General features: G+C 41.9%; 1 protein-coding gene across 1 annotated transcript in view; it reads right to left on the bottom strand.

Annotated features, from left to right (window-relative positions):
• Positions 1-12,730, bottom strand: part of LOC136442221 (paired mesoderm homeobox protein 2-like) — a 35,335-nt gene extending 22,605 nt beyond the window's left edge. The window contains exon 1 of the mRNA XM_066438974.1: positions 12,402-12,730. Within this exon, the coding sequence (XP_066295071.1) occupies positions 12,402-12,666 (265 nt within the window). The 5' untranslated portion in view covers positions 12,667-12,730. The remainder of the gene's footprint in view (positions 1-12,401) is intronic.
• Positions 12,731-25,021: the final 12,291 nt, after the last annotated feature.

The raw sequence follows: 25,021 nt of genomic DNA, 5'->3' as shown, positions 1-25,021 counted from the left end.
GATAGATATTAGCCTGGATGCCAGACCCGGCAAAAGGTGTTCTCGTACTCTCCAAGCAGAGCTAGGGTTTCGGCTGGTTTTTAACGTGTTTTTAGGCGTTTTTGTCATGCCTTCTACTTTGTCATCGTTTTTGTTGTGTCGCAAACACAACAAAAACAATGACAAAGTAGAAGGCATGACAAAAACGCCTAAAAACACGTTAAAAACCAGCCGAAACCCTAGCTCTGCTTGGAGAGTAGGTTATCGTCTTGCATCGCGTTAAGGATCTGGAGTGGTTTCCAGGCTAGCGATGTGAGAGCGGTGCGAGTAGATACGGGGTGAAATAAGGAGTGACAGACTCGGTAAGACCGGTCTGGACGGCCTGGCGGTAGTAAAAGTCCGACGTTGTGGGGCCAGTGGCTTGATTGGGAGATATTGGACACAGCAGTTGGTTAATACGCAGCACATGACGGCTGACAAAACTGCCCCTGAAACCCGCAAACAAGTGCTCGCCGATACATCAACGTTACAACTTACTCTTTGACACACAGCGAGCGCAATTTTCTGAAAAAAGAAGATATATACTATGATGGCTGCGCACTTAGAACAGTAAGACCCCGATAGTCGCTACTCAGAGTTCACTCCAATAAGAATATATCATTCCATTCTAAGGGAGGTATACTGTGAACATAAAGTACGTGATCCAATCGGATGGTTAACAGACTACATGAGGGGTGATAAAACTTGTTTGGAAAGTATTGAACATAGCAGTTTGTTAATACGCAGCACATGATGGCTGACAAAACTGCCCCTGAAACCCACAAACAAGTGCTCACCGATACAACTTACTCTTTGACACACAGCGAGCGCAGCTTTCTGAAAGAAAATATCATGATGGCCGCACACTTTGAACAGTAAGTATGTCTACCTGGATCCCGATATATAGTCGCTACTCAAAGATATACGTTCACTTGTACTTCAATAAGAATATATCATCCCATTCTAAGGGAGGTATCTCGGCTTGGCTACTGTGAACAAAAGATACGTGATCCAATCGGGATGGTTAACAGGCTATGTGAGGGGCGATAAAACTTGATTAGAAAGTATTGAACATAGCAGTTGGTTAATACGGTACACATGATGGCTGACAAACCTGCCCCTGAAATCCGCAAACAAGTGCTCACCGATACATTAACGTTACAACTGACTGTTTGACACACAGCGAGCGCAGTTTTTTCTAAGCGAAAATATTATGATGGCCGCACATTTAAAGCAGTAAATATGTCTGCCTGGATCCCGATAGTCGCTACTCAAAGTTATACGTTCACTTGTACTTCAATAAGAATATATCATTCTAAGGGAGGTATCTCGACTTGGCTACTGTGAACAAAAAGTACATGATGCAATCGGTTGGTTAACAGGTTACGTGAGAGGTGATAAAACTTGATTAGAAAGTATTGAACATAGCGCTAGCAGTTGGTTAATACGCAGCACATGACGGCTGACAAAACTGCCCCTGAAACCAGCAAACAAGTGCTCGCCGATACATCAACGTTACAACTTACTCTTTGACACACAGCGAGCGCAGTTTTCTGAAAAAGAAACTTATACTATGATGGCTGCGCACTTTGAACAGTGAGACCCTGATAGTCGCTACTCAGAGTTCACTTCAATAAGAACATATCATTCCAGTATACTGTGAACAAAAAGTACGTGCTCCAATCGGGATGGTTAGCAGGCTACATGAGGGGTGATAAAACTTGATCAGAAAGCATTGAACATAGCAGTTGGTTAATACGGTACACATGACGACTGACAAAACTATCGCTGAAACCCACAAACAAGTGCTCGCCGATACATCAACGTTACAACTTACTCTTTGACACACAGCGAGCGCAGTTTTCTGAAGAAAAAAAATACCATGATGGCCACGCACTTTGAACAGTAAGACCCCGATAGTCGATACTCAGAGCTCACTTCAATAAGGACATATCATTCCATTCTAAGGGAGGTAAACTGTGAACAAAAAGTACATGGTCCAATCGGGATGGTAACAGGCTACGTGAGAAGTGATAAAACTTGATTAGAAAGTATTGAACATAGCAGTTGGTTAATACGCAGCACATGACGGCTGACAAAACTGCCCCTGAAACCCGCAAACAAGTGCTCACCGATACATTAACGTTACAACTGACTCTTTGACACACAGCGACTGAGCGCAGTTTTCTGAAAGAAAATATCATGATGGTCCCGCACTTTGAACAGTACTAGTACACGTATGTCTGCCTGGACCCCGATAGTTGCTATTCAAAGTTACACGTTCACTTTAATAAGAACATATTTCTCCATTCTAGGAGAAGCAAACTGAACAAAAAGTACGTGATCCAATCGGATGGTTAACAGACTACATGAGGGGTGATAAAACTTGATAAGAAAGTATTGAACATAGCAGTTGGTTAATACGGTACACATGATGGCTGACAAAACTGCCCCTGAAACCCGCAAACAAGTGCTCACCGGTAGAGTAACGTTACAACTCACTGTTTGACACACTACCTATATACACAGCGAGTGCACTTTTCTCAAAGAAAATATAAGGATGACCGCGCAACTTTGAACAGTGAATGTGTCTGCCTGGAGCCCTGGACCCGACAGTCGCCTACGTTCACTTTAATAAGAATATATCATCCCATCCTAAGGGAGTTGTACCATATGAGAAGTTGATAAACTAACCAGGACGGTATCCACGCTATACGAGGAGTTCTTTCCTACTTATCAAATATACTATTTGTGGGACACTTCGTCTTCCACTGCTTCAAAAGAAGAAGTCAAACCCAAAAAGCGTAGACTGTATTCCGTAGTAGTTCTTAGAAGATCTTAGAATAGGCATTGTGAACATTGTTACCTCGCACTATCTGTACTTTCTATGCATTGTTTCATGTTGCAATTAGCCCTCGGGCAAGAACTTAAAATAAAACATTGCTATTGTTATGTTGCTTTATTGGGAAGTACAGGAGACAGCGGTAGTCTATTAGCAGTGGGTAACCTGGGCCCCGATAGTCGCTAGCCACAGTTATACACACGCGCGGATACATCATTGGGTTGTCGGGTTACGCCATAAAAGTAGCTAAAATAACCAGGATGGTATCCAATCTATATGGTGGTGGTAAAATTTGATTAGAAGGTATTGAAAACAGGTGCACATGACGGCTGCCACAAGTGCCCACTGCTGCAAACACGTCCCGACAGGTTGTACACAAGATCTCTATTTTTACCGCCCTGTGTCGGGTTACCGGAATGTCTCTTAGACTTTAATTGAGAGGCAGAAAGTAGCTTAAACTGCTAACGCACGTGTTCTAGTTTGTCTCCACTTTTATATATATATGATCGTTTGTGGGTTTTCTTTTTTTCGTTTCTCTAAGTTATCTATTTCAGTCTTTCGGTTCCTTAATCTTGGCGAGGAAGAAAGAAAATAGTGGTGTAGCTATAGAGGTTCCGTATAGTTTGTATCAACGTTTGTGTCTGATCGTTGGTGGAATGTCCTTTTTTTGTTTCTCTAAATTGTTATGTTCTGTTCCGATAGGTGCTAATGAACTGTGGCTTTAAAAGTGCGTATGACCAACCTGTCAATCTTCATGATTCGCAGTTAGGACTGATCACATTCTTCGATACCTGTCACCCAGAAATGCCAAGACGTCTGGGAACATTACTTAAGATGTATCCGGAGGTGTCACAAGGAGGCGTGCTATTCCTTCGACCTAACTTAAGACGGATATTGCACATCACGAGTTAAGGTCTACAAAAATACGGTCTCAAACGAAGCCATTTCCGCTGCAGGAAATAAGGAGACATCGAATACCCAGAACTGTCACGGCGGGGTGAGGTGCATTTATCCTGGCATCCGACAGGGGGCCACCAATGATACCAGACTGCAACCATTCACATTGGCATTGGCATTTCATTCATCTAGCTACCTACTATGATAGATTGATTGCCATCGTTTACACAATGACAAGCTACTAACAATTCAATTGTAGGAACGTTTTTTTATTACTTTTATTTTTAGGTAGGACTCAGTACATTGCAAGAAATCATAATACCTACAGATATGTATCCTATTGGGTTTGGGCTCTGGGACCTCTAGGGGTACGAATATGTAAACAGGTCACAGAACGGCAGTATTTTTGTATAGAGATCATGTTTAAAGAGCTCGAGCTCTTTAACATGATCTCTATACAAAAAAACTGCCGTTCTCTGACCTGTTTATATATTTGAAAAACGCTCCCCTATTTGTGACGGGAAATTTGCTTTCCGATATTCAAATTCCTCAAATCAATGAAATTAACCCGAAAACGAGTAGTAAACACGAGAGTTGAGTGGAGAATGTTTACCAGCCTGTTCCTCATAATCTTCCCCAGACGTTTAGAGCCTTCAGTATAATTATAACAAGAACCCACGAGACCAGTCCTCTAAAGAACTTCCAGGGAACTCGTGTCCCCAAGCGGACCGTCTGGCGGCTCAACATTCCCAGGAATCCCCGTATACGTAATGAGAGTGATCGGACGGTACGGAGTGAGAATGTGGGGCCGAGAGAGCGAACGACACGTTCACACGGGGATTTAGCGTCTGTTAGTTTATATTGGTTTATTTAGAGGGGGCTGTAAGCTATACTTTCAGTACGTTTAGAGCAACATGAAAGGCTCAAGATATTGGGGTGGATGTGCTTATGAGCACTTAAAATTGGAGCTGTTCACATAAGTGGTGGTGTGATACGCTGAATGGCGGTTATACCGGCTATATAATATAGATACAGATACAGATAAGTTTTGACTGCCGTTAAGTGGTTGCGCCTAGTCTGGGTACCATCTTCCGTAGTAACCGCTGGCTCAATGTTTTCGTTTGCTAATCCGTGGTTAACAAGCGAAAAAAATAAGGCAGCGGTTATTTTCGGAGGATGGTACCTAGGCTAGATTACACCAGTGCACCTCGGTATTTCTGTAGATTTATATTTGTAAAGGTAATGTCATATTATTGTGCAATAGCAAACAATATATTCCTGACATTTAAGTGTCATAATAAGTGATAAAACCTTCGTTGCATCACTTGTTAAAAGTTTTCTTTTTTTTAAGTTACCAGCAGAATTTCAGATTGAGATTCAGAGAGGCAAGAAGGTTTGCAGTTATTTTTTGCAATATTTGGATTAGAAAATTGTTTGTCTGGATAGGGGGATATGTTAATCTTTTATTTGTTTGAATTATTGAGGTGCATTACAGATTAGCTTATTAGTAGTGATGTTGTGACCTTTTATTGGTTTGTCTGTCTGTCTGTCTGTCTGTTTGTGTGTCAGTCTCTGTGTTGTTTGGACGTTTGGACGGCAGATTGCTTAGTTGGTTAACAGGATACTGTAAAAAGTCATTAATTTTGATAGGAGGCTGGCCTGGACCTCATAAATAAGAAACTATATTTTGAGAAAAGTCTGTAGACCTAATTGAAATCCAGAAGATATTTTCCAATCATTACAATATCTACTCCACTCATGTTACATCCTCACACTGTTTGTCCACCCCAGAGATTTCCCAGACTCGGACTCCAATTAAAGCCCAGGCCGTGATGGAACCAGTGCGCCACGATAACGTCCCGATAACCGCGGTGCAGAAATGTTGATAGCCGGGCTAATTAATTGGTGTGTTAGAACCAGACCAAAACACTGTAGCAGCAAAAACCGGCGCCGAGGTCCCAACTCGACTGATTAATAAGCGTACATACATGTGGTTTTCACAAAGTGGCGTCGCTGGTATGCGATTGTGTTGGGGGAGAAAGTTACAAGAACAACACCCGACAAGGCCGCGTGGCTTCTGTAACCGTTTTAATAACAGTGACACGTGAAACTGTGCAACAAAAACTGTACCCAGACCCCTTTTGGGGTGCTTGACAGGGCTTAGCCTTGTTACGTGGGAGAAATTCCCGCTATAACACTGCACAGTTGTCGGTAGTGTGTTTTGGACAGTCACTCCGAACTATAACAACAGTCAATGTATTACGGCGATTGTGAATGCAGCTCGACATGGTCAGTATCAAACTCAAGTCCCCTTAAATATTGTTAGATGATACTTAAAAGGTGTCTTTAGATGTGGATATTGCATTTCAAATCCTTTATAGTTTCATTGGTTTCTACTTGTATTTGCTTTTTAGTTTGTTTGTAATTAGCGTTACATCTTTCATCTTGTTTCGTGTTCTATCGTTTTTGAAGTGAAACGCACGAATTCCATGACGCGTTATGTTTTTCTTTACAAACATAACTTTACCCACTCATTCCTTTGTACAAGATGTACATGATTTACTCAGGGTGGAACTGTCAAGGTCAAGGTTTAAACGTACAGGTCCTTACAGATCCTTGAAGGGTGACGGTTGGAAACAAATCTTGTCCCACGGGACCCTCAGAAGGCAAAATACGTTCGTGTTGTTTACTCTCGAATCTCTTCAAGCCAACAGCCGTGTCATTGTAAGAACACTGACGTCGAATTTTCAAACGTTCCGAAACAATGCTTTAATACATGAAGGCGCTATGCATCTAATCAAATCACTAACAAAAAGAACTACAGCCCGAAAGTAACGCTAGAAGAGCTAAGGACACCCTGGTCTTCTTTGTACAACTTAGGCACCCTCCACGCTTGACGGCGACATCGCTGTGGTTGCGCTGCGACGTAAAACTTGACAGAGCGCTCAACGAAGTTCACAGATGAAAAACGAATCTTCTTACGCTTAGTGTGTCTTTTCGGTCATACTTGCTTTCGGTCATACTTGTATATTCTGCATGATAATCCAATAATGAAGTCAAGGGGTACACAAATGTTAAGTTAGGTCATAGCGAGAGCCCAGCGCGATCGCCATCAAGTGGAATGGGGGCTAATAAATTCTTATGCCTCATATGTCTGAACATTATCTAACATCTAATAAGAAGTAGCATAGACGACGTCATATCTTCAATTCACCAGATGTATAAACAGGACGTGGCAAAAGGAAGGAACTTTTTCCCTTTCTACGAAGCCACAAGGAAACTAGAATGGCAACATTTTCGGGAAAATGCAGAATATTCCCCTCCCATTACCTACACCTCAAATATGACATCCTTAGCATTGACTGTAAGGATATGACGAAGTTTCTGCATAAATTATGCAAAGGAGGTCGGCATTAGCATAATTTATGGCCAGGTGTGTTTGGCCTTTCCTAAAGGTACCTACATCTCAAATATGACATGCGTAGCTTTTATGGTTAGGGATATGCATAAATTATCCATAATGCACTCATTAGCATAATTTATGGCCAGGTTTTCTGACCTTTCCTATAGGTACCTGCATCTCATCCGTACCCTTTACAGTAAGGGTAAAACAAGTTTATGCATAAATTATGCAAATGAGGTCCGCATTAGCATAATTTATGTACAGGTGTGTTCACCTCTCCTAAAGGTACCTACATGTGAAATATGCCATCCGTAGTCTTTACGGTAAGGGATATACATACATTATGCAAATGAGGTCCGCATTAGCATAATTTATGTACATGTGTGTTCACCTCTCTTTAAGGTACCTACATCTGAAATAAGCCATCCGTAGTCTTTACGGTAAGGGATATACATACATTATGCAAATGAGGTCCTCATTAGCATAATTTATGTCCAGGTGTGTTCACCTTTCCTACAGATACCTACATCTCAAATATGACATCTGTAGCTTTTACGGTAAGGGAAATACAAGTTTCTGCATAAATTATGCAAATGAGGTCCTCATTAGCATAATTCATGGCCAGGTGTGTCTACCTTTCCTAAATGTATCTACTTCTCAAATATGTCATCTGCAGCTTTTACTGTAAACGCAATACAAGTTTTTGGCATAAATTATGCAAATGAGGTCCTCATTAGCATAATTTATGTCCAGGTGTGTTCACCTTTCCTACAGATACCTACATCTCAAATATGACATCTGTAGCTTTTACGGTAAGGGAAATACAAGTTTCTGCATAAATTATGCAAATGAGGTCCTCATTAGCATAATTCATGGTCAGGTGTGTTTACCTTTCCTAAATTTATCTACATCTCAAATATGACATCTGCAGCTTTTACTGTAAACGCAATACAAGTTTTTGCATAAATTATGCAAATGAGGTCCTCATTAGCATAATTCATGGCCAGGTGTGTTCACCTTTCCTACAGATACCTACATCTCAAATATGACATCTGTAGCTTTTACGGTAAGGGAAATACAAGTTTCTGCATAAATTATGCAAATGAGGTCCTCATTAGCATAATTCATGGTCAGGTGTGTTTACCTTTCCTAAATTTATCTACATCTCAAATATGACATCTGCAGCTTTTACTGTAAACGCAATACAAGTTTTTGCATAAATTATGCAAATGAGGTCCTCATTAGCATAATTCATGGCCAGGTGTGTTCACCTTTCCTACAGATACCTACATCTCAAATATGACATCTGTAGCTTTTACGGTAAGGGAAATAGAAGTTTCTGCATAAATTATGCAAATGAGGTCCTCATTAGCATAATTCATGGTCAGGTGTGTTTACCTTTCCTACATTTATCTACATCTCAAATATGACATCTGCAGCTTTTACTGTAAACGCAATACAAGTGTTTGCATAAATTATGCAAATGAGGTCCTCATTAGCATAATTTATTGTCAGGTGTATTCACCTTTCCTATAGGTACCTACATCTCAAATATAACATCCGTACATTTCAACATAAGGTACATATAACTTGCTGCAATACCATTAGTAGAGCTACCACCGCACATCTACTTGGTTTTTGGCAGAAGAAGAAGAAAGAAGAAGAAAGAAGAAGAAGAAGAACAGGCAAGCAAAAACAGTATATCCCCCTTCCCACTGGAAGGGGAATATAAATATATCTGCACGGCCCACCCTAGCTACGCCCACGGTGATCTGAGTTCTGGCAAAGACCGTCTGCCAAATCTTGCATCAAACTGCAGAATTGGCGAATAATGAAACTATAAAGACCTGCTAACACTAACAGGAAGTTGGAAGACTATGAAAACTGTGATGACAACGCAAACACACAAACAGCTGTACTCCCAGTCACGGTACTAAAATGTAGCTATAGCGAGAACGTTTATAGTGAGAGGGGAGGGCACTATCTAAGTCTTTGCGTAAACTGTAAACGAAAAAAATCAAAATGACACATCAGGATTGTGAAGTAGCATTACTTTGTGTCACACTAAGTGTATTCAAATCTTACAATGAGGCCTTTATCACAACGAAAAATAATTAGGAAATTAAGCAGTTACGAAGTCTGGCTGCTTATGGGTCCAGGGAAGAGTTATGAACACACAAGCAAATATTGCTCAGAGTCACTGACAAAAAGTAGTGGATGCTACTTGAAACGTCTGACCGATTTCAAAATCCTATCTAGTTGCTTGAGTAACTGTTATTTGGCGTATCGTATTACCTGGATGTCTAACCTTCATTGACGGCACAGGGAAATATATACACGTACTAAACCGGCTACCAGCCTCACTCGAGTTGCTAAAACTGAGTTCCCTCTAGCGGGCTCCTATGCGCCACGACCACCTGGCCAACTTTGTGCTACGTCTGTAGAATTAGACTAGTTTACTGGTTCATATCAACAACAACAAAGCTTACATGCCTCCTGTCAGCCGTATTAGAGGGCTGAATTGCGAGGTAGTATGCGGTCGATAAAAGTATTATACTTACAAGTTGCCATCGTTTTGTAAACGAGTAAAACGACACACTAACAACTCTGATTCAACAATAAAAGCCCGAATAAAACAATCTAATCAATCAAACTAAATAAATCTAACGTCTGTGAGTTTACCTGCGTGGGCGGTGGCCGTAAGCGTCCAGGCGGCCTTAAAAGCCAACAGTGGCCGGGGGAGCCTGCATGCAGCCCCGCCGGAGATACTGGTGACTTACGGTGGACTAGAGGTGAACTATACCACCCTCTCCGGCACGTTTGTTTGTGTAAGTTGTTGAGTTTGGCGAGGAAACCTTGTCGTGAGGTGGAGGGTTAGTAAGAGGGGAGGACTCTTTCTAAGTCTTAGTGTAAATCGCAATAAATACAACGGCTAATGGGTCGAACACATGGTACAACTGTACAACTTACTACCGTAGTACTGGGGACGTTTATAGTGAAAGGGGAGGGCTCTTTCTAAGTTTTAATGTAAACCGTGATAAAGAAAGCGGTTAATAGGTCAAACACAAAGTACAGCACACGTCCTGGAGAAGTAGTGAGAGAGGCGCTTCGAGAACCATAGACACAAGATTCGATTAGCCTCCTTAGTAAACAAAAGTGGCAAACAGAAAAAAATACCATTATCAGTAAATGAAACATTCCTGTAACGGAAAATTAGAACCTTTGTTGAGATGCCTGCTGGAGCAAGAGGCTAAGAGTTGACGCCTGTCTGAACACATAGCATAGTCGTAATGATAGTCGCCACTTTAATAGACTACCTTGGACTCTAAAAAGTTAATTTTTTCCCGTATATTAGTTAAGTTAGCCGGACAGAAAAGACAATAAGACAATTAGATTTCAATTTCCACTTCTACATTTCAATTTCTAATTTCTACCTTCCTTTTCTTCAGCCACCAAATAAAAAGTCGAGTGGCGCCTTCAGTACACCCCATCCCCACAGAAGCGGACTGCCGGCGCGCCCTCCCCTCTCCAGTAAATTGTTGCTAACCTGTTCCAATTTGGCCCAATCTATATCAATCCTGCTGCATAATGGGAAGACACAGGGCGGCGGCTGGGACTGGGTTACCGGGGCCTCATCCCGCCTGGTTAATATCTAGCCTCCACCAGGCCTTCCTACGGGGTACGGGATCGTAAAATTCGGCAAAAAGGAATAATTGGAGAGGAGAGTCCGTCCACGCTCCATGGTAAGGTTACACACACCCCTCACCAAACCTCCCTGGCAAATATTCTCTATGTAGCCGGCGTAGTTAGTCTGGTAGAGACTTGCTATCATCCAGACAGGGTTGAATTACAGACAGTCAAAATTAAAGCACGTCACTTGTTATGAGATGGAGCTTAATTAGCGAGTTTAGACGGCGCGATCACAAAAGGAGGAGCCATATCGCACCCAACGTGGGGAAAACCAGTTTCGCGAGTAAAACTTCAAGTTTTTAGTTTCGGATGGACTTCAATGTAGTTTTAAAGTTTTGCTACTAACTTTATTTGCTACTACGTATACAGTACTTATAATACTTCTTTGGAAGTAGAAATGTCTATGGAAAGTATGTATGACTGGTTTATTGATTTGAAAACATTTTGCAGCCAAGAGGCTGAATTGCAAGATTCATCACATTTCATGATCTCTACATGTAGCTTGAACAACTAGGCTTAGTTTAAGATCTATGAATTCTAAGTTTAAGATCTATAAATTGTAAAATCAAAAATACCCTATACATACATAATAAGGTATAGCAACAGTCGGTTGCATGATACTAAGTACTTAGGAAAGCGAGTTTACGTATAGTTAACTTTTGCTTGTTTACCGTACTCACTTCTCTGCCCATGTATTAGCTTTACCTGTCTGTAACTGTCTTGTGTCTGTCGTTGTGGTTTTTGTATTTTGCTAAACGTGTATAAAAAGAGACTATGAATACGCTACACTACAGTAAGACTTAGGACTTGTTTGGAGTCGTATAAAAGCTACATGCACCGGACAGATCTTTACATCATCTTGATGCTACAGTCTATCGTTTCCGTAAAATTTCGCTTCAGTGCGACGTATAGTCTTCGCTTTACTAGTATCCTCTGCAGTCTACGTCGTACGAACAAAACAAAACAGAAGATTTTGACTGTTTTTGGAGTTAATTATGACACCTGTGATTCGTTACAAATCTGTCGTTCTTATATTGGAGGCTCATTGCAAACTTTTCCGAAAATCGGTTTAGAAAATCGGTTTCGAAAATCTCTACTCTCGCTGTCAAGTTATGATCCGCTCAGACCTAAACCTTTTGCAGGGTGAGAAATAAGTGAAAAAATAATCGATACAAATTTGCACCGTTTTGGGATGTGAGGAGTGATTCTGTTTCGCATAAAAAAAACAATTTAAGTTGACAAAAATACAGAGATCCAGTCAGTAACACTCATAATCCTACATCGTTTAGAGGTAGAAGCAGTAAGTTTGTCGCGAAGACTAATTTAGAGTCATTCTAAATTATAAAATCTTCAGGAAATTTTCAGACGGCTGTATAGTCTTGACTCTTGAGACAATGTTTATATTTGTTATGATTCAAAATAACCTTGACTTTTAGTACCAGTAATACCGTTAGACACGTTACACATTGTACTCAAGTATGACAGGTAAACTATTTGTAAGTTGTAGTGTACGTTGTAGTTCTATGAAGAAGTAAATAACAGACAACACACCGTCCTTCCTGCCCGAGTCGCTTCCCGTGTCCCTCCCGTCCGGGTCCACCGAGCCGTCCCCCAGCTTGTCTACGGCGCAGTAGCCTCTCTCCCCCGCCGGGTCCATCGCCGCCGCCCCGGCGTCCTCCAGGTCCAGCAGATGGCTCACCGTGAAGCTCTTGCCGCCGTTCGGCGCGGAGTCCATCCCCTCCCCGCGGGGCCCCAGCCCGTCCTCCGGTACGCGGGCCTTGTCCGCTAACGTCCTCGTAAAGTCGCTCGCGTTCATGGTACAAAAAAGTTCGCAAAGTTTGTGTAAAATTAAGAAGCGGTAGTAAAACTTAGGACGGCTCCTGGAGTAGCGAGGACTTCGACTCGAGTTTGTGCTGATAAACTGAAGTTAGAAGCATGTGCGGTACATGAGCCCTACCTTAATTAAGACCAGACCATTTCTAAACAGGGGTGATTCACAAAATTCACGCATAAAAGCTAACATCATCTATTCTCTTCTTGCTACTCAGCATGTATAACGTAACGTAGTGCTTGACGCATTACAAAACCTGCGTAAAGATAATCAACGAATTTTTAGGGAAAAAGCCGCTTTTCAGTTTTCAGAAATGTTTGTAGAATGGTTGAGTCCTGATTCAGTAGGCGTGTGGTTATCCCTGTGAAATCGAAGTCGTGCTGAACCCGATTTCCGACAATTCGCAAATTTCACAGACCTCTCCCCGGTACCCAGAACTCCCTGCGGGCTCAGCCAGGAACGCAGCGGAAAGTAATTAAATGATCTCGGTGACACCGCTCCCAAGTGTGTCATTCCGGAGATGAGACGACGGCGTTTAACCGACGCCCTTGGGTGTCTTTATAGGCGTTCCTCATTTTTGAGTTTCTCAATTTTCTCAATAAGACCGCACAAAGTAGTCTTTTTTTCATCCCAGACATGCAGTTAAAGTAGAAACGTTGACGTGTCCATACCTTGCAAAATTACTTAGAAAACAGCAAGGAAGCATGAAACTTAAAATTGTCGAAACGGTTGTCAAATGTTGGTCCTGACACCGTCGCATGTCAGTGAACTGGTTGGCTGTGTTCACCTAAAAGTATAATTTACCAGATATTCAGCGAAGCAAATTGTATCTTGTTGTCACATTTCATTTATACCTTTACCTGTATACCATTGCTTTGATATCACGATACCACTGCTGAGAGTCTGCTACTTTGGAATAGATGCTTACGCAAACTTTAAGCCAGGTTTTGGGCAGGGCCTGGTTTTGGGGTCTTATGAAAGTGACTTTTACAATATCAGTATCAGTGGTCATGTAAATCACGAAATAGATGTTTACCCAAACGGTTTTGGGGAAGTCTTATCAAAGCGCCTGTGCCGTGCAGACCAGTCTGACCCTGCCCGAGTATCGGGTTGTGTCCCGCGGGACCCGACTGGAGAGTTGGGCGGAGGGTTTCCAGTTTAATTAGGTCGGGCTTGGATTGTGATGGATGGAGAAGGTGTTTCTGTCAAGACTCGGGAAGATCAAATGTACGGACTGGGAAAGGGGGTCCAAGGACGCAAGGGATCCGGGAAGGCCCAGTAATCTTAGCGGAGGGTCTTAAGAAAGTCTTCTTTCATTTTGTCAATGTTCCTTAATCACTATCATGTACCCATGTCAACTAAGATCCGTCAGTCTAGGAAGACTGGGACAACAGAGATACACGTGTTGAATATCCCCCCTCCAGTTTTCATTACAACTTTTGTCGTCTCTTGGATATTACGATATTATAGTTGTATATTGTATAGCGTATAATTTTGGCGGTCTCATCGTTCTTTTTACATCTCTGCTGAGGTACTGTGTAAATTCACTGACGGCTAGTATAGCTATATATCTTATTTGGACAATCTCTTATTTCTTCGCATTTTCTTTCACGATTGCTTGAATAGCAACGCCGAATTCAGCCTATGATTTCAGATCATTTAAGCAACAACGACTTTCTTGCCTATTGTTCATAATCACCGACCTTTCCACGAGGCATTCCTTCCTAGTTTCCTCAAAAGAAAAGAATATCCCACCATTCCTAACGCCCACATAAACCCGGCATTCAGCCCAGCCCACGGGAGCCGATAGAACATATGATAAACACGCCAAGGCTATCAAAATAGTCGGCTGTGTTTACAGAAAGCACGACGCTAATTAAGTTACGTCTGGCCCTGTCAGTGCTGTAACGTGGGGCGAGATATTAATGACTTGTGGCGGAAAGCAGAAGTGTTTTTAAACAAAACTGATCTCTTTAGAACCACCGACGCCTGTGCTGTGCAAGGTCAGGAGTTAGGAGGGTCTGCATGGGGCGTTCCGACTTAACGTTGCATTCAGAAGAAACGCCTACGTATTACGCTAAAATCAAGGAAAGCAATTATGCAAAATTTGGTCGTATCTCTACAAATTACGTGAATAAGACAGCTTTCTCTAAGAATTACGGGAAATAGAAATAGGCTGCTTACGCCTTACGATAAAAAAACATTCAGACCCTCAGTTTGCAGACCATATCATACTGCATGGGTCTGTAGAACAACCGTCCAAGGATTGCCTAGAGGAATCCTTCTTCGACGAATAGATTTATGCTAGAGAATTTTGACCTCGAAAATGTCAAAGGGATTCACAACCAATCAGTAATATCAAACAGTTTGTGTTTGGCTGGTAGAGCCTGGAGCCACCAACCAGAATGACACCGTCAGGCCAGTGCAAGCCGTCCAAGTTTGCATAACTAAAATGTCTGAAGCGCTTTCTAGCGTTACAGGTATGAACTGCATATATGATCACGTTGGAGTAATTGGGGTCATTGACCGCAACGTCTTTAGTTAGTTGAAGTCAATGAACCATTCGTGTGTAGCCATTGCTTGCAACGATTGCCTGAAAAACTAAACCGTTTTTAAGGGAAGTTAAATGTTAAATGTATCTATGTCTGCTACATGGCCCGAGCTGAATATTTATTTCAATGGACTCGTTTTGACGTAAGAATTAGTCTCTACCAGACTAACTACGCCGGCTAGAGGGAAAATATTTGCCAGGGTTTCACTTGCAGGCTCCGTAGCCGACTCCCTTAGCATATTGTTCACTCCATTAAGCCAATTTCTATTATTTTCCTAGCCATCCGCGGAGCCTGGTAGATCTAGAGGCTACTAAAGAATTATTTTGAAAGAGCCACTTTAAATTTGGAACGTCATTTGAATATTTAATAAACCGAATAACAGCCGTTACGTCCATCAGACGACAATGAATTATGAAAGAACGGTTTGTGAAGGATACACGCAGCTTAAACAGAGGACCTGGGAGCCGCTATGGCCGATCGATTTCTGTGGAACACGGTAGTACATGGGCTTCTCCAAGGATCGACATAGATAACTTTATTGTGCAACAATTGTACAAGGTACAAAGTATGGCTGGTACATAACTACAGTTCTCTCTCTATATATATAAGGGCTGCTCTACCGAATACAAGAGTGTATAGTACGGGTTTAGAACGGGTTCTTACAATCATTGGAGGAATTTGTACATGTATAGTCTAGACATTCTTTAATATATTTTCCTATGTATACCATGCGTATGAGATGAGCAGAGCTTAAATGGACCCGCCGTTGTCTATGCATTACAGATCCGGACGGCCCATGTCAATGTGAGGCGCATACAAAGGCGTCTATGTGTGTATGATCGTATTCGCTCGTAGTTTCCTGAAACACGATTAAGTCACTAAACCCTGTGGTCACTTGGCGTAATTAATTTCTTTCTACATGGATCAGTGCTGGTGTCCACACGCAGGTGGCAGACATTCTTATCCATTCAGGCATGGAAATACATGCTTGGATGACCTAAATCCTTTGTACACCGTCTTACATTCTTTTTAACAATACTGAATACAACGAAACAGGTGACCTAAAAATATTACAATAGGTTTTTGTAAAACATCTATATCTCGTTTTGTTCGCGTACAAACCGTTTAATACATCTGTTTGTCCTGCAACTTTGAGATACAATATCATTGTAACGTTACGTGTATTATAAACGTCCGAGAATTATTTCCGTAGACATTACAACATATGCTAATTGCCAAACAGATATTTTGGTGCATAGAATCACCAAACTCGCATGCAGGAAGGTCGAATGTAGTAGCTGTCTGGAGGATCAAAGAATTTTGAAGTCTAGGAAAGCGAACGTTGTTCTGAAACTTGTCAAGTCGCTTGGCAAGACGATTGCTGAAAGAACTGGGCTCTGGAAATTTTAAAGCGCGCCATGGAGCCGAATGTTTCTGTGGTGTTATTCCTCCTCGTAGCAGGGCTGTGTTCGTGTGTCCGGGCCGTGAGGTGAGTAAACGTTATCGACACAGCACTAGTACAGGAACTTCTGTAAGCTCTTCTAAACTATAGATGACTTTAGATACAAAGACGTAAATACAATGATTTCAACATAGTAATTACACGTTATGACGGTAACCGCTTTATCTTTACATTATCAGTGTATATATGTTTTTATACTATAAAGATTGTCTACTTCTAGAATATAATTGAATTTATCTATAGGTACGATAGTGAAGAGGAGGGGCTGCTGGCTATGGAGGAACAGGCGGAGAAGGAGACGGTGAGAAATAAACGGCTGTACTTCCACTCGATCAACACTTACTACCTGGTAAGGTTCGTTTGTAGTCCCGTCTTATAAGTTACATGTGTATGTAACTTATGAAAGAGAGAGAGAGAGAGAGAGAGAGAGAGAGAGAGAGAGAGAGAGAGAGAGAGAGAGAGAGAGAGAAAGAGAGAAAGAATGAGAGAGATGTTGCATAGCTACATTGTACTAGCTGTTTACCTTCACCAATATCGTACAAGAGTCTGTAAAATGTACTCATACTAAATTGTTTAGATAAGCATTGATGATCTTTGCCGTCGTTAAAAGAGAACTGTACATATCCGTGCTGTACGTTTAAGATGCCTTAGTGCAAGGAGCAATCCAACGTTTCTATCGTTCAAAAACACACTGACGTTTCTGCTATTTTCTCAGGTAGAGCACTCCACTCAATGTGCTCAGCTATGTCGCCTCACAGCGGACTGCAAGTCCTACCAGTACCGCCAGGCGGAGCAGCGCTGTGAGATCAACAATGCGACAATGAGAGAGTTTCCGTTGGACAGCAAAGCCGTGAATGGGTGGAGTTACTACAAGCGAAACGCGATAGCCTTCTTTGTAAGTCTGTCTTATGTGGCTTTGTGTGGAATAATTAGCTTTCAAAATAAGGGCGACAAGCTACTAAACGGGGTTGATTAATTATTGAAAGCAAGCCAGATTCTTGACCTAAAAGCGCAAATGCTGAGCCATTGAATAAATGCAAAGGTTTCCGAGTATTGAAGTTACACAAGTTATACTACGTTACCTGATCGATAAGTTACCCACATCAGGGGGTAATATTTATGGTATTTGACTTTTTTTGGCTTTGCATAGAAAACAGGAAAACCTAAATATCAAATATATTTTTGCATATGTTTACATCCAGCGTGTTGCATCGCTAATACCGTAGATACAAATACCGATACAACGGCAATAATGATTTTTCATGTAAAAAAAGAAAGAATAATGAAATCACGCGTGTGTTTAACCAGCCAACATGGCTGACCCTAACTTACGTCATAGTCACGTGACCCGGAACACCTTCCTTATTAGGGCATCTGGAGCCCGTGCAACCCGAGAAGCGACCCCTGCCGGAACGGCGGGATCTGCACTTCCCGTCTGCTGAAGACGCCCCAGACACAGCCGAACTCCTGCCGACCCACCTGCGTCTGCCCCGCCGGTTTCCATGGAGACGACTGTCAGACAGACGACAGGTTTGATGATGGTACGTAATACGATTACGTCAAAAGGGCCGGGATGTAGGTAGGAGAGACCGACTGAGGTGGGAAAAATGAGTCCTCTCGTCCTTTATTGTATCTTAATTGTAAATGAATGTTGTTGTGGTCACTGTAAATCGAAATGTAAATACAAACAAATATATAAGAATATTTCTGTATATCGTCCTTTGCACATGTTTACAAAGTAAAACGTTCTCAATTTTTTTCCCTTACAGATAACGAAGACGGGTGGAAGCAACAAGGTTGGTACGCCTTCAAGATCTTCACGGACACGCCTAAGACGTACACCAAAGCAAGAGCTGCCTGTGCCAAGGAAGGAGCAACACTTGGAATCTTAAAGGAACAAGAAACGCACGACTTCGTCGTCTCCCTTAGAAACCTACAAGCGCCAAATCGAAAAGTCTGGATAGGGCTTAACGATAAACAAAAGAAGGGTAGTTTCGTTTGGGAAGACGGCAGTCCTATTGGTGGGTTCAGCCCATGGTATCCGGGCCAGCCTGAGAAAAAACGGGGCTGTGTGTTCATAAGTCCCCGGGACTCTTCCAACCCAAACCAGTGGGGTGACAGAAACTGCACCAGAGAGTCGGGCTACGTCTGTCAGAAACGTAAGATTCCTCTACAATCACGCTATTGCCAGCTTGTGCATGTTCTGTTATAATCTTGATTATTTCGTTTTGTTACTGTTGTTAAATAGACTATAATGTAACCTTTAAAATTATAAATTCCTTTCGCTGTATTACTGTTATTTCTATGGTATGATGTTGACTTAGTCTGTATTGTCATTTGCTGTTAGCCTGAGTTATATATTACGTTGTAATCATTAGTCTCTTTTGTCATCTCTGACCGTCATCTGTATTTTCTGTATTTTATGACCAGAAGACCATCATAAGCAGATATGCTTGTTATCTAATGCTCATTAAATGTATGTGAATAAAATGAAATAAAATCACGCTGTTCTTTTCATACGATAGTTTATGTGCCTAAAGAGCAATGTGTAACTCAACACAAAAAAATATAACAGACTTTTGGCCGTCTCTAAAACAGACTTTTGTAGGATTAAAAGACCAATCACGTGGCCCAAGCCAGTGGTCATTCAAAGAAGGTTGAAGTAGTAGGCATGTGTGTTGGATGTTCTTTGTTTTGTCGAGAAAAATGTTCAGCACGGCCATCGATAACACGCATTTTATAACAATAAAAGGACCCCTTTTAGCTTTCTTCGCTTGGTTTTTATTGGAAACAGCTATTTTGTTTACTAAGACGTTCAATCAAGCTTTAATTAAATTCTATTGTCTTGAGATGAGTAGCCTTTTGTAAATGTACTGTAAATGCAGAAATGTTCGCGGTGTTTCACCGCGAACTTAAAACCACCTCGAACATTTTGTCCAATAATGAAGCAGTATGTGACTATAGCGCTGCCTCAAACTTAAAACCACCGCGAACACTCCATTTTCGCCTCAGCGCGAAACAAAAACCACGCAAACTAAAATGCATTTACAGCATTTCTTTTCAGTTGATGAAAATTGATAAATCAGTGATACCTAATTGTTGAACTATTCTGTCGCAGGGCTGTCCAGCTGGTCTTCGGTGGAGGTCGTCGGTTCGTCGGGAAGCTCTTGGGCCGATGACGTCGCTTACGGTGCCGGTAGGACGGCAGACGGCAGCCCTCTCTCTCACTGGCGGCCCATGGGCTCCGAACGGCACTTCAACAACTGGTATATCATATTTTTTGTTGTACGTATAGTTAAATAAAAGTAGATGGCGCTGCTTGTTTTCACAACGGCTATTGATATAATACCGCGAACAGTTAGATTCAGCAAAGTATTACATTACTAAACGATACAAATATTACCCCCTCCATATATAATAATAACCCGGAACCCAGTCTTGTTTGATTTAGTCCACCTCTAACGGTCGCTGGTTGTGATCAGACTAAAACTATCAAGACTGGACTCTGGGCTAACATAACAAGGTGTCGACGAAAAGTTACGGTTTGAATTACCGGCAGGAATAAGAAACTATGTGACTTATGCAATTGTAAAGCTAAATTGATGTGCCACCGGCTTTGACTGCCAAAATTATTTGCATGAAAAACGGTTGCAAATTGAGCATTGGTGTTTGTTATCAATGTATCAGGTACGTCATTTATGACATTGGGAATAGCAGCACAGTCACCAAGATAAGCCTGACAAACTACGGGGACACCGTGCATGACGTCAGCGCCTTCAGGCTGCAGACGTCATCAAACTGTGGGCAGTACGGCTGGACTGACGTCATGACGGTTGATGACGTGGAAGCAGGGACCCGCCAGGCGCAGGAGTTCGGCGGGTTCGCGGCGTCGGCCCGATACTGGAGGCTGATCGTCACGGGGACCCACTCGGGCTGGCCGCCCTTCCTGGTGGAGGCGGGCTTTCCAGAACTGTCAGGTGATTCTAGTATTTCATTTAGCTTAACTTAACACTGCACGAAATGGCCTCGGATCCCGGTGGATTTCGCTGTATTTTGGGCGGGTACTGACGGATACAGGCGTATCCAACGTAACTAACGGATCCGACTAAATCCGCACGGGCTTTGGAATATTTCCGAAGGAATACCTGTACGTATCCGCTGGGAACCGAGGCCATTTCGTGCAGTGTAACTAACTTTAACTATGACCTTTGTGTCTCTCACAACATTAGTGTTACATTGGTCGACAAATGGTGCTTCTCAAGAGATCTCGGTCCTGGGACCGCTTACATTTACCTATTAGTTGGAAAAAATAAGATAAATTGTGTCGTTTCATCCAGTGAGTTACAGTTTAGTTGTTCTTAATTGCACTAAATGTAGCTTGCACCATGCCAACTTTATACAAGTAATGTTGACTTTACAATTAGGAATTCAGCTAACCCGTTTATTTTCATTTAGAAAATTAGTGGGTAATGACAGAGGGTCATGGGCTGACGTTCGTTAGTCGTTAAGGAATTTGTAGGCTGTCAAATATCTATCTTTACGTTTGGATGACATATTCATCCTCAACAGAAACAGACACCCCCTCAGTGCCCGTCTACCAGACATGCCAAACCGTCGATACAGAGAGCGGGGGAGAGATAAGGAACCCGCAGCATCCAAAGGTACTCACGTTACGTTACGTTACGTTACGTTACGTTACGTTACGTTAAGTTAAGTTACATTCAGGTGATTTGGATACAACTTGAAGATTACCCTGCAACACATTATCCATGTATTTTGTGCACATGGGACAGTACCACCGTCACAGTAGGCATTAAATTATACGTTTCAACATCCTCAGCAGCTCACCGGAATGAAACAAAGCAGACTAGTACTGAATAGGATAGGATGAAATAGAATGTAGTAAAACACTGTAAAATAGAATAGGATATAATAGAGTGGAAAAGAATAGAATAAAATGCAAAGGGTTAGAATAGAACGGAACAAAATAACATAGAACAGATACGAACAGAATCCAATAGACGAAAAAGAATGAAACAAAATAGAATAGAATAGAGTGGAGTAGAACAGAACATTCGAATGTTCCATTGTTCCAGCCGTCCTCCGTGTCCTGCGAGGCGCTGGTGACGGTGGGTAAGGGGAAGCGCGTACAGCTGACGTTCCGGGATCCCTTCTCCGTGGAGCCTCAGTCGGACTGCAGATTTGACTACGTAGAGGTATGAGATTCTTTTGACTTTTCTTTTTCGTTAGTATATCTTTTTTTTTTCTTTGTGGACACCTTTTTCATGATTTCTTCGTATTCACGTTATATACAGAAACAAATTCTCTCGTATTCTTTCTTCATGCTTCGTGTGTCCTGACAAATGATAATTTGCCTCAGATTTATGTCAAAGAACTAAAAATGGTATAGTATTTTCTCTCAAGAAATTTAGTAAGCATGTCAAATTACATATCTTTAAGATATAAAAAAAATCATTTAGATGTATTATAAAGCTAAAAGAAGACATTGATGCTTACTCGGTATTTGATATCTTAATCTATGCTGCCTTGTATTTCGTTTGTAGCTGTTTGACTATGTAGATGACAAGTGGGAAAGTCTTGGGAAGTTTTGCGGACGCTCCAGACCTCGCGCTGTCACCAGATCGACTGGAAATGTCATGAAGGTCATCTTCCACGCAGACGACAACATCGCCTCTCTGTTCTCCGTTGCCTGGCAACCAGAAGGTAGTGATAGCAAACTGAATCATATTTTTTCACTCGTTGCCCCAATTGGTTTTTGACTTGAAATAAAATAATGTTTGGCATCAGTCTAATTTTGAATATACGCTGCACAGCTGGAAAGAAAATTTTTCTTTATCAATAATGCCTTCGATGATCGTAGTAATTATATACTGTTATATTTGTCGATGTTCGTAGTAATTGTATACTGCTATATTTGTCGATGTTCGTAGTAATTATATACTGCTATATTTGTCGATGTTCGTAGTAATTATATACTGCTATATTTTGCGATGTTCGTAGTCATTATATATTGCTATATTTTGCCATTTTCAGATGCAGTAAACACGACAGCCGAGACAGAATGCAACGCCGCCGATCTTCCAAGTAAACTAAAACTTTTCTTTAGGCTTCTGCCACACTAACATTTATTATTGACGATTTTGTCACTTATTACCTATGTGGATTGTTAAAACAAGTATCAGAAAGTGATTTGCTGTTCAAATCAATCCGTGAAAAGTTTCACTCGGTTGACAGACCTTTCTTTCCACAGGTGTAAATGTTGCCGTGGGGAAAACAGCGCGCCAAACAAGTGACTCATCCAGAGGGGTCGCCAGCCGTGCTGTTGACGGGAACACAAACGGCATCTTCGGCTCAGGCGGGTCCTGGACACACACCGCGCAACAGGCTACTCCCAGCTGGTGGGTGGATCTTGGACAATCGTATATGGTCAGAAGGTGCGTGTACAGCATTATAATCTATCACTCTTGCGAATGGATAGTCATATTAAGTGCAGACACACACACACACACACACACACACACGCGCGCGCGCGCACAACCAACTAAGCAACCAACCAAGCAACCAAGCAACCAGCCAACCAACCAACCAAGCAACCAACCAACGAACCAACCAACCAACCAACCAACCAACCAACGAACCAACCAACCAACCAACCAACCAAACAAACAAACAAACAAACAAACACACACACACACATACATACATACATATATACAATACGTTGATATAAACACCCGCTGATACTGATTAGTATAAGGATTAAGGATAACGTAGTTTGACATCTCGAACACATTTTTAAGTCAAATAATTGATCATATGCATTGGTGTGAAAATAACTAGGCAGAAATATTAAAAGCATGCTTTTCCTTTAAAATCACTTATCAGACCTTTCATTTGTATTTTTCCATCCGTAGAGTCGCAAAATGTGAACTCAAGTGCACAACCAGTCACAAAGTTAACGTCTAGGCCCAAAAAACAGCTAGCGTTCTTTGAATTTCAGTTTGCTTCTAGGGGGTGTGTAAGTCTTAGGAAAGGCTTATTTTACCACCCCCAGTACCATCAAAGATGATATTAACTGTTGATCTGTCAAAGTTAACAAGTGTTATATGATGTTGACAAACGTTCATCAGAGTAGCTATAAAACTCAAGTGCCATAGATATGTTGATGAAGGACATCCAGGTAATAAGATTACAGGTAACAAACAACTGGATAAAATTTTGAAACAGTCAGACTATGTGACAGTGACTGACGAAAGACAGCGGATGCTGTCTGAAACGTCTGACCGTTTAAAAATTTTATCCAGTTGCTTGTGTAACTGTTTTTGGCGTATCAAGTGCCATTGCTTTGTCTTCAATATCTACAGAGTTGTCATCTTCAACCGCATGGACTGCTGTCCGGATCGACTCAACCCCTTTAACATCCACATCGGGGATTCCGCCCAGGTCAGCGAGAACCCACAGTGTGGAGGCGATCATCAAATCGACGTGAGCCAGTCGTCTATTTCCGTCTCTTGTCAGGGGATGGAGGGGCGGTACGTGGGCGTCCGTCTTCCCGGACCCTCCCGAGTACTGAGCCTGTGTGAAGTCCAAGTATTTTCGAGTACATGTGAGTCTTTGCATCATTTACGTTACATGGTTATAGCATCAATTACACGTTTTAGAGGTCAGTTAATGGATAGCTATATATAGCTTACATTTGAATTAAAGATTTATGTTCTTTGAAGCTAAGTACAGGCCGCGGGGAAAAGCTGAAATACACTCAACTGAAGAATGTGGTATCTTACTGCATGAATAATCACTGATTCATACTAGTGTGTGCAGGTTCAACAGCTGGAAGTGTAAGGAGTGACGGTGCTTATTGATAGCAGAAATAGTCGTTTGAATAAGTATAGTTTTCGGATGCCTACCTTTAACGTGGTTGAGATGTAACTCCCACCCTAGTTGCGTCTGGACTTGCAAGCCAAGTAGTTTCATAGCTTTGACCTCCGGCAGTGGTTCGCTTGATATTGAGAACTGGCGTCATTGGACAGGGAAGTTTGAGAACGACACATGCATCTTTGCACTTTTTAGGGTGTAGTTTCATTTCTCGGTTGTTTGTCCACGTGGTCAAATGGTCTAGGTCGGTTTGTAAGGTGGAGGCCGCGTCGATCATTCGGTTCTCTGCCAGATTCATGTCAACGAACTTCCACCGTGATTCTGTGGCATCTTGGAACGCATTATTGATGGAATCTGAGAGGACCGAGTACCATTCCTTGGGCAAGAGCACAAGTCGCCACAGTGCAGTCCGAGTAGGCTCCGTTGTGTT

Source organism: Branchiostoma lanceolatum, chromosome 9, assembly GCF_035083965.1.
Source record: "Branchiostoma lanceolatum isolate klBraLanc5 chromosome 9, klBraLanc5.hap2, whole genome shotgun sequence".
Classification (NCBI taxonomy): domain Eukaryota; kingdom Metazoa; phylum Chordata; class Leptocardii; order Amphioxiformes; family Branchiostomatidae; genus Branchiostoma; species Branchiostoma lanceolatum.
This window is presented reverse-complemented; position numbering and strand designations above follow the sequence as displayed.